We start from the raw sequence: 11403 nt of genomic DNA, 5'->3' as shown, positions 1-11403 counted from the left end.
AGTTCTTCATACCTTTTGGGTACCAGTTCTTGATCAGATAGGTGTTCTGCAAATATTTTGTCCCAGTCTGCCACCTGTCTTTTTATTCTGTTAACAGAGTCTTTTCCAAAACATTTTTGTTTTGAATGAAGTCCAATTTATCGATTTTCTCATTCACATATCATGCTTTTTGTGTTGTGTGTGAAACCTTATTGGCAAATCCAAGGTTGTCTTGGTTTTCACAAGCGTTATGTTCTAGAAGTTGTGAGGTTTGCATTTTCCATTTGAGTAAACGATTCAATAGGAAGTAGTTTTGTAAAAGGTACAGTTCTGTGTCTAATTCATTTCTTTGCATTTGCTAATTCAGGTGTTTCAATACCGTTTGTTTTGTGCCACCATGCCTAATGTTTTACTTTATTATGGAGACGGGGTCTCCTTATGTTGCCCAGGCTGGTCTGGAACTGCGGGGCTCAATTGATCTGTCTGCCTTGGCTTCTGGGTTTGCATTTTTAATACTTGTCTTTATGGTAGACTTTTCTGTTTCTAGTGCCTGTCTTGGGTTTTTTTTTTTTTTTTTTTTTTTTTTGAGACGGAGTCTCGCTCTGTCGCCCGGGCTGGAGTGCAGTGGCCGGATCTCAGCTCACTGCAAGCTCCGCCTCCCGGATTCAAGCCATTCTCCTGCCTCAGCCTCCCGAGTAGCTGGGACTACAGGCGCCCGCCACCTCGCCCGGCTAGTTTTTTTTTTTTTGTATTTTTTAGTAGAGACGGGGTTTCACCATGTTAGCCAGGATGGTCTCGATCTCCTGACCTCGTGATCCACCCGTCTCGGCCTCCCAAAGTGCTGGGATTACAGGCTTGAGCCACCGCACCCGGCCCTGTCTTGTCATCTTATGGGATCTTCTCGTATATTTAATTTATTGAGCATTTTTAATCGTGAGGAGATATTAACCTATTTATGCTGGAGGTTGCACTTCTTTGAATTGCAGACGTGTGAAAATCAGACTTTGGCCATGACCTTAAGCAGTAGGATATAAATAACTCCCACATCCTTAGCTTTCCAAAATGCAACACTAGGCATAAATTGATTAAGGCTTGTCAGATGCCTTTTCTGCCTCTGTTAGGACATTCTTATGGTGTTTTGTTTGTTGGTTTTAAGACAGTCTCACTGTGTCGCCCTGGTGGGAGTGCAGTGGCGTGATCTCGGCTCACTGCAACCTCCGTCTCCTAGGTTCAAATGATTCTGCCACACTGGCCTCTCAAGTAACTGGGACTATAGACACATGCCACCACGCCTGGCTAATTTTGTATTTTTTTAGAGATGGAGTTCCACCACGTTGGTCAGGCTAGTCTCAAACTGCTGGCCTCAAGTGATCTGCCCGCCTCAATCTTCCAAAGTGCTGGGATTATAGGCATGAGCCACCATGCCTGGCTGCTACCATGATTTATTATCATTACTTATCTTAAAAGAATGTAAAACTTATCAGCTGAAGAAATTTTACAGGTACAGTTGAGATGGATTGACAAATCTACTTAAGTTCTCTAAGATGAATTCTATTATATTTTGCTTTTTTCAAAATTATCCAGAGGTTTCATGCATGTTGTAGTACGGGCCACGATTTCATTTTCTTTTCTTTTTTGTTTTGAGTCGGAGTTTCACTCTTGTTGCCCAGGCTGGAGTGCAGTGGCACAATGTTGGCTCACCTGCCTCCTGGGTTCAAGCAATTCTCCTGCCTCAGCCTCCTGAGTAGCTGGGATTACAGGCACATGCCAACACGCCTGGGTAATTTTGTATTTTTTGTAGAGATGGGGTTTCTCCATGCTGGTGAGGCTGATCTCAACCTCAGACCTTCAGGTGATCTGCCCACCTTGGCCTTCCAAAGTGCTGGGATTACAGGCATGAGCCACCATGCCCGGCTAAGATGTCATTTTCTAAGAGTAAATAATATCGCATTTTGTGTATATGCTTACCACATTTTGTTTTCCCATTCAGCTGTCAGTGGATAGGTTATTGGCTGCATTGCTTATTACTGCCACCTCAGGAAGGTCGTATAGTAGTTAAATCTGTGCTTATTACACCTGGGTGTCTCTTAGGAGTTTCTTGTTTGTCCTCTTGTGTACATACAGTGCCAGGTTTTTTTTAGGAATGTCCCCTTTGCCCTGTCATCATCTATCTAGCTACATTCTGGCAGGATAACTGCAAAGTGAATGATTCCTGGAGATCATAATGGAAGTTTCTTTCTACCCAGGTGATTCCCCTACTCTCTGCTTATATCTAGCATGCCTGTTTTGGGTAGTCCCTGGGGTGACTCCCTCAAAGAGCAGGGGCTCCCCATCATGCTCTTTGCTAGCTATCTGCTTCCTCTGACAATATCAACAAAGATTACACTTTGGGAACAGGCATTTTCAAGGATGCACGGCCTCAGGTCTGCTATTGTTAACTTTGTTCTGCATATGAATTCACAGGACTCTATTATGACAGGTGCTGCAGACCCACAGTCCAAAGAGACATTAGGGACAGCCCAGGCAGCTCACTTTTCTCCCTGGGTTCAGTGAATACACACATTTTCCTATCCTGCTGTGACTTTGACTTTACCCCTTGTTCAGTTCTAGCATCACAATTGCTTTATGAACTAGCCAGGTGTGGTGGCACATGCCTGTGGTCTCAACCACTCAGGAGGCTGAGGCATGACAATCGCATGAACCCAGGAGTAAGACGTTGTAGTGAGCCAAGATGGTGGCACTACACTCCAGCCTGGGTAACAGTGCAAGATACTGTCTTAAAAAAACCAAAACCAAACAACTGCTGGTGGGGCATGGTGGCTCACACCTGTAATCCCAGCACTTTGGGAGGCTGAGGCAGGCAGATCACCTGAGGTCGGCAGCCTGACCAACATGGAGAAACCCTGTCTCTAGTAAAATATAAACTTAGCTGGGTATGGTGGCACATGCCTGTAATCTTAGCTACTCAGGAGGCTGAGGAAATAGAAGTGCTAGACCCCAGTGGTGCAGCCTGGGCGACAAGAGTGAAAATCTGTCTCAAAAAAAAAAAAAAAAAAGGCAGGTACGGTGGCTCACGCCTGTAATCTGAGCACTTTGGGAGGCCAAGGTGGGCAGATCACGAGGTCAGGAGATCGAGACCATCTTGGCTAACACAGTGAAACCCCGCCTCTACTAAAACACACACAAAATTAGCCAGGCATGGTGGCAGTCGCCTGTAGTCCCAGCTACTCGGGAGGCTGAGGCAGGAGAATGACTTGAACTGGGGAGGCAGAGCTTGCAGTGAGCCGAGATCGGGCCACTGCACTCCAGCCTGGGTGACAGAGCGAGACTCCATCTCAAAAAAAAAAAATTAAATTAAATTAAAATAAAACAAAATTAAAAAAATAAAAAACTAAGTTGCTTTATGGAAGAAAGTAAGTATAGAAGGAGAGAAAGGGATCTGATGACCAAAGCGGGGAATAAGTGTTTGGAGTCCACGGCATTCTGAGAACTTCCTGGGAATAGAGTCTAGGCCCCCAGTACTGTCACTCTCACCCATCCTCCTCTACATATGTGAGATGTTTCAGGACCCAGTGGCCTTTGAGGATGTGGCTGTGAACTTCACCCAGGAGGAGTGGACATTGCTGGATATTTCCCAGAAGAATCTCTTCAGGGAAGTGATGCTGGAAACTTTCAGGAACCTGACCTCTATAGGTAAGGATGACAGTATTCCTTTCCTCAGTGCATTAGTGAACCAGTGTTTCTAGCTCATCAATGTTGCTGAGTGATTTTGAACACAGACAGGAAATACTTTGATGAATAAATAAGACATGGCTGCAGTAAATCATGGGCATAGAATCTAATAATTTTTTCACAATTTTATACGCTTCAGGACTATTTTCTGTGTCTGTATTTTAGGAAAAAAGTGGAAAGACCAGAACATTGAATATGAGTACAAAATCCCCAGAAGAAGCTTCAGGTAATTTGCACTTACAAGAGAAAGCAGTGTCTCTCTACACAATCTTAGAATATGAGAATATGTTGAAGAGAAGTAAAACAAAGAACGAAATCCAGCTTCAAATTCGTTTTTTCTTAGAATATTTTCTCAAAACACATATATTTAAATGTGACTGAGGCTGAGGGCTCACTCCTGTAATCCCAGTCCTTTGAGAAGTGGAGATAGGAAGATAGCTTGAGGCCAGCAGTTCAAGAACAGCCTGTGCAATATAGCGAGACCGTATATCAACAACGGCCAAAATGAGCTGGGCATTGTGGTATTCATCAGCAGTCCCAGCTACTCAGGAGGCTGAGGCAGGATGATCACTTGAGCCAGTAAAGGCTGCAGTAAGCTATGATAGTATCACAGCACTCCAGCATGGGCAACAGGACAAGTACCGGACTCAAAAGAAAATGACATAGAGTATTTAGTAATTATAAAACAGTTTACATGGGAATAGTATTAAGCCCCTTATGAATATTTTTTAAAACAGTAGGTATGGCTGGGTCATCTTGTAGAATATGTCCAGTCACCTTTAAACAATTCAGCCAGGGCAGAAAGCCTATACTTTGATGGACAGGGTTAAAATGCAAGTACAATACTTGTTGATGAATATAAAATTGCTTATAAACAAACCCTTCATAGTGTGCTTCTCATGTTTTACAGGAGTCTCATAGAAGAGAAAGTCAATGAAATTAAAGAAGACAGTCATTGTGGAGAAACTTTTACCCAGGTTCCAGATGACAGGCTGAACTTCCAGGAGAAGCAAACTTCTCCTGAGGTAAAATCATGTGACAGCTTTGTGTGTGGAGAAGTTGGCATAGGTAACTCATCTTTTAATATGAACATCAGAGGTGACATTGGACACAAGGCATATGAGTATGAGGAATATGGACTGAAGCCATCTAAGTGTCAACGACCTAAGAAAGCCTTCATATATCGCCCCTCCTTTAGAACACAAGAAAGGGATCGCACTGGGGAGAAACCCTATGCTTGTAAACAATGTGGAAAACCTTTATTTTCCATTCAAGCATTCGAAGACACATGGTAATGCACAAAGGGGATGGACCTTCTAAATGTAAATTTTGTGGGAAAGCCTTCCATTGTTTCAGTTTATGTCTTATCCATGAAAGAACTCACACTAGAGAGAAACCATATGAATGTAAACAATGTGGTAAATCCTTCAGTTATTCTGCTACCCTTCGAATACATAAAAGAACTCACACTGGGGAGAAGCCCTATGAATGTAGCAAATGTGATAAAGCATTTCATAGTTCCAGTTCCTATCATAGACATGAAAGGAGTCACATGGGGAGAAGCCTTATCAATGCAAAGAATGTGGAAAAGCATTCGCGTATACCAGTTCTGTTCGTAGACATGAAAGGATCCACTCTGGGAAAAGACGTATGAATGTAAGCAATATGGGGAAGCCTTATCCTATCTTATAAATTTTCAAACACACAGAATGAACTCTGGAGAAAGACCTTATAAATGTAAGATATGTGAGAAAGGCTTTTATTCTGCCAAGTCATTTCAAACACATGAAAAAACTCACACTGGAGAGAAACGCTATAAATGCAACCAATGTGGTAAAGCCTTCAATCTTTCCAGTTCCTTTCGATATCATGAAAGGATTCACACTGGAGAGAAACCGTATGAGTGTAAGGAGTGTGGGAAAGCCTTCAGATCTGCCTCACAGCTTCGAGTGCATGGTGGGACTCACACTGGAGAGAAACCCTATGAATGTAAGGAATGTGGGAAAGCCTTCAGATATGTGAAGTACCTTCAAATTCATGAAAGGACAGAAAACACATAAGAATGCCCTCTGGAGAAAGACCTTATAAATGTAAGATATGTGAGAAAAGCTTTTATTCTGCCAAGTCATTTCAAACACATGAAAAAACTCACACTGGAGAGAAACCCTACAAATGCAAGCAATGTGGTAAAGCCTTCAGATGTTGCAATTCCCTTCGATATCATGAAAGGACTCATACTGGAGAGAAACCCTATGAATGTAAGCAGTGTGGGAAAGCCTTCAGATCTGCCTCACACCTTCGAATGCATGGTAGGACTCACACTGGAGAGAAACCCTATGAGTGTAAGCAATGTGGGAAAGCCTTCAGTTGTGCCTCAAACCTTCGAAAGCATGGTAGGACTCACACTGGAGAGAAACCCTATGAGTGTAAGCAATGTGGGAAAGCCTTCAGATCTGCCTCAAACCTTCAGATGCATGAAAGAACTCACACTGGAGAGAAACCCTATGAATGTAAGGAATGTGAAAAAGCATTCTGTAAATTCTCTTCTTTTCAAAAACATGAAAGGAAGCACAGAGGAGAAAAACCCTATGAATGTAAGCATTGTGGGAATGGATTCACGTCTGCCAAGATCCTTCAAGTACATGCAAGAACACACATTGGAGAGAAACACTATGAATGTAAGGAATGCGGAAAAGCATTCAATTATTTTTCTTCCTTGCATATACATGCAAGGACTCATATGGGAGAGAAGCCATATGAATGTAAGGGTTGTTGGAAAGCATTCAGCTAGCCTGGTTCCTTTTATGGATGTGAATAGACTCACATTGGAAGGAAACGCTATGAATGCAAGCAATGTGGCAAAACTTTCACATGTTCCAGTTCTTTTCGATACCATGAAATGACTCACACTGGGGAGAAACCCTATCAATGTAAGCAATGTGGTAAAGCCTTCATTTTACTTCTTTTCAACGTCATGAAAGGACTCACATGGGAGAGAAACCCTATGAGTGTATGTGATGTGGGAAAGCATTTCTTCTAGTTCCCTTCAATATCATGAAAGGATTTACACTGGAGTGAAGCCCTATGAATGTAAGCAATGTGGGAAAGCCTTTAGATCAGCCTCGCACCTTCAACAGCATGGAAAGATTCACACTTGGGAGAAACCCTATGAATGTAAGCAGTGTGGGAAAGCCTTCAGATCTGCCAAGATTCTTTGAATACAGATTAATGAATGTAAACAATTAACTTTATCATAACTGTATACTAACATGTTATTTTTAAATAATTAAGAAGCTATAATAAAATATCCTATTGGTTTTATGTATTAGATCAAGCTTATAATGTTACATTGTTATTATTTGGACTTTGTGAGTCAGTATTACCATGTGGATAAAATGCCAGACATCTTTTTCCTCATGGAAATTGTACTTTTTGCACCAGGCACAGTGGCTCACGCCTGTAATCCCAGCACTTTGGGAGGCTGAGGCAGGCAGATCATGAGGTCAAGAGATCGAGACCATTCTGACCAACATGGTGAAACCCTGCCTCTACTAAAAATACAAAATTAGCTGGGCGTGGTGGTGCACACCTGTAGTCCCAGCTACTCGGGAGGCTGAGGCAGGAGAATCGCTTGAACCTGGGAGGCGGCGATTGCAGTGAGCAGAGATCACACCACTGCATTCCAGGCTGGCAACAGAGCAAGACTCCATCTCAAAAAAAAAAAAAAAAATGCCAGGCGCGGTCTCTCACACATGTAATCCCAGCACTTTCTGAGGCCAAGGCGGGTGGATCACGAGATCAGGAGATTGAGACTATCCTGGCTAACACGGTGAAACCCCGTCTGTACTAAATATACCAAAAAAAAAAAAAAAAATTAGCCGGGCGTGGTGGCGGACACCTGTAGTCCCAGCTACTCAGGAGGCTGAGGCAGGAGAATGGTGTGAACCTGGGAGGTGGAGCTTGCACTGAGCTGAGATCGCGCCACTGCACTCCAGCCTGGGCAACAGAGCGAGACTCCATCTCAAAAAAAAAAAATAAAGATATTTTACTTTTCATGCTTATGTACTTATTTTTTATTTCAGCCCTAATTTTGCTGTGTGTGTGTGTGTGTGTGTGTGTGTTTTGTTTTTTTTTTAACAGTCGCATTCTGTCGCCCAGGATAGAGTGCAGTGGTGCAATCACAGCTTATTGCCACTTCTGCCTCCTAGGTTCAAGCAAATCTCCTGCTTCACCCTCCTGAGTAGCTGGGACTACAGGCGTGCCCCACCTCACCCAGCTAATATTTGTATTTTTTAGTAGAGATGGAATTTCACCATATTAGCCAGGCTAGTCTCAAACTCCAGACCTTGTGATCTGCCCACCTTGGCTTCCTAAAGTGCTAGGATTCCAGACATAAACCACTGGGCCCAGCCTCAACCCTAATTTTTCATTCACTCATAATACCAAAAGTTATCTCATATACCTCTGAGTGCCTTCTTCCCCAAAACCACCAGTGCCATACCTGCTGTCAGCAAGGGTGTGATATACCGTAGTGGTAAATATGACCACAAGTCATCAATGACTGGGATGTATGAGAATTCCAAGTCACATTAGTAAGAAGAGAAAAATTTTGGTCATGGTTATGATTTGAAATATGTTTTCTGTTATCACATTTAGAAATGTAGTTATAAAATGTTCTCTTTTTTTGTCCTGATCCATCATGGTCACTGAGGAGCGTTGTCTCATATGCCCGGTGTGTGACTTCTGTCTCTCCAGTGGTAAAAGACTTGGCCTTGGCTGGACACAGTGGCTCATGTCTGTAAACCCAGCACATTGGGAGGCTAAGGCAGGTGGATCACCTGAGGTCAGTGGTTTGAGACCAGCCTGACCAATGTGATGAAACCCCATCTCTACTAAAAATACAAAAATTAGCCGGGCGTGGTGGCATGCTTCTGTAGTCCTAGCTAGTCAGGAGGCTGAGACAGGAGAATCACTTGAATCCAGGGGGAGGGCAGAGGTTGCAGTGAGCCAAGATGGCACCATTGCACTACTGCGTGGGTAACAAGAGTGAAACTCCATCTCAAGAAAAAAAAACTTGGCCTTGTGGTGAGGGGAGGTCAGCTCTAGACTCCTGGTCCTGTTTTTGCCTTACTTATTCTCTAAAGACTAAAATATTTCCTGAAATGTATGGGCATTGTTTACTAGAAAGTACCTTAGTTAAAACATACACATTCATTTTGCCTTATAAAGCTATATTTTTTCAAATTGCTTTACTGAGACATAGGAGGGTAATAAATTTGTGTAAATATTCTAAATACAAGCCTTTCTTTCTCTGATAATGTGCTGTTGATGCTAACTTGTCAACAACCTGCTTATTTCAGCAGTGTAAAGTTAACAGCAACGTGGAAAAGTGACTTTTATATATTATTCAATGGCGTAGAACAATTCAATCACTTCCCTTAAGGTACCAATGAAGCTTCTCTTCAGAAACCCTTATTTAAAAAAAACCCTAAGGTCAAAATCAGGCACCAAAGGGTTCAGCATCAATTGTTGACCAAACCCTATTTGTGTTTGGAGATGACATACCCAGTCCCAGATAATGTATCCACATCAGTGAAGGGTGGAATCATTGATTGTCAGATCACACAAAGTGACTCACAGCAGGGAAGACAGGGCAGTGGCAGAGATGGGGGCACCTGACCAGGTGCAGTGGCTCACACCTGTAATCCCAGCACTTTGGGAGGCTGCAGCGGGTGGATCACTTGAGGTCAGGAGTTCAAGACCAGCCTGGCCAACATGGTGAAACCCCATCTCTACTAAAAATACAAAAATTAGATGGGCATCATGGTGTGTGCCTATAATTCCAGCTACTCAGGAGGTTGAGATAGGAGAATTGCTTGAGCCTGGGAGGCGGATGTTACACTGAACTGAGAATAGGCCATTGCACTCTCCAGCCTGATCAACAGAGTAAGACTCCATCACAAAAAATAAAAATAAATTTAAAAAACAGTTGGGTGCACCTGGATCTAACCCCTGTCTCATCCTTCTGCCTTGAAGGCCAAATGCACCCTGATACTTTTCACCGAAGAGTAGAAACACCACCATCCACTTGACCCCAAATGTGACTTTCCACAGGATGCAAGCACAGTGTTGGAATGGCCAATGACAGTAACAATAGAAGTGCAGGTTGAGGGTGATGAACAGGACACACTGGAGAGCCTGACATTGGCCTAGACTATGACAGTGTCTTGATCCTTCACAAAGAGCCAAGTAGCAACCCAAAGAGACATTGGAGCACAGTCCCAAAGAGTGTTCATATGCCAGGAAGGCCACTAATTTTGGAAGGCAGTGACGTTAGTGCCTGTTGGAGTCCTGATCCTTCATAACATATGCTTTTCTGCATCTGGTTAGACAAGGAAATCTGCAATTTTTGACTTTCAGCATTTAGAAATAAATTATTTTAGCAGTCCACACACTTGTTTATTCTGAACTAACTTGAGACACACAGCTACAGATAGGGAATATCATGAGTATTTCCAAGACTAAAACTCTTCATAAAGTCAGTGGGACCCTCTCATGGGAGGGTTTTAAGACCCACAATCAAAAAGGTGGGGAAACTAGAGTGGAAGGAGGGCTGCAGAAGGTCAGGGGCCTTCCCCAGAGGCCTAACACAACCAACATTACCCTGGATGAGAACAAATACATACCATAACACCACACTCTCTTCAATGTACAACAGAGAAAATGAAACGAATTCAAACTAAGCTTTCAGAATTCCACGTTATACAATTAATAAGGTTTTGGTATTACTCTTGTGTTGATGTTAAGGAATTATTAAATATGAACAGCATTTTCTGGTTATATATGGAAAATACCTTGATTCATGAGATATGAAAATGCTCATTTTTAGATATGCCTGTTTTACTTCTGTGCTTTTTAAAATAAAGTGGAAAAACAGGGAAAAAATTTCAGATCAAGGAAGTTAAGCAGATTAATAGGAGACAAGTTATACAAATTTAACATGTATATATGGGAGCCTTCAGAATGAAGACCCACCCATCAATAAGACAAAAACTACCATTCCAGGGTAGGAACGAATGCAGACGTGGCATGGCCAAAAAAATCCCAGGTTTGATGGGTAAGTCAGATTTAATAGCAAGACAGATTCTGCAAGAGGAAAGGAAGAAGCTTGGCTGGCAAAGCAGACCTTGTTGTGTAGATGAAGGCTCCCTCAGAGAGAATAGGTGGGAAATTCTGCTTTTCAGACTTTCATTTAGAATTTTAAGTAATAGAGACAGGATTATGCTATGTTGCCCCAGCTGCTCTCTAATTCTTTGTCTCAAGCAATTCTCCCAAAGTGCTGGGATTCCAGGCATGAGCCATCATGCTCAGACAGGGTTTGTCCCCTTATAAAGAATTATTCATTGCTGAGTACAGTGGCTCACATCTGTAATCTCAACCAGTTGGGAGGCCAAGGCAGGAGGATCACTTGAGCCCAGGAGCTCAAGACCAGCCACAGCAACATGACGATTCCCTCTCTCTACACAAAATGCAAAAAATTTGCTGGATATGGTGGGACGTACCTGTACTCCCAGCTATCCAGGAGGCTGAGGCAGAAGAATAACCGAAGCCTGGGAGGTTGATGCTGCAGTGAGCTGTGATTGTGCCACTGTACTCCTGCCTGGACAATTGAGTGAGAGCCTTTGTTAAAAA

At 42.8% G+C, this 11403-nt stretch overlaps 1 protein-coding gene across 1 annotated transcript; it reads left to right on the top strand.

Annotated features, from left to right (window-relative positions):
* The first annotated feature begins 3342 nt into the window (after positions 1–3342).
* LOC108539626 (zinc finger protein 700-like) lies at positions 3343–7048 on the top strand. Its single transcript, XM_017888451.1, is given in 7 exon segments — positions 3343–3672; positions 3877–3937; positions 4622–4962; positions 4965–5261; positions 5264–5356; positions 5359–5757; positions 5760–7048. Coding segments are annotated over 7 exon segments (2070 nt in total). The 5' UTR covers positions 3343–3536; the 3' UTR covers positions 6503–7048.
* Positions 7049–11403: the final 4355 nt, after the last annotated feature.

The sequence above is a fragment of the Rhinopithecus bieti genome, unplaced genomic scaffold (genome assembly GCF_001698545.2).
Source record: "Rhinopithecus bieti isolate Rb0 unplaced genomic scaffold, ASM169854v2 scaffold_15296, whole genome shotgun sequence".
NCBI classification, from domain to species: domain Eukaryota; kingdom Metazoa; phylum Chordata; class Mammalia; order Primates; family Cercopithecidae; genus Rhinopithecus; species Rhinopithecus bieti.
Note: the sequence above shows the minus strand (reverse complement) of the source record. Positions and strands in the feature narration are given on the sequence as shown.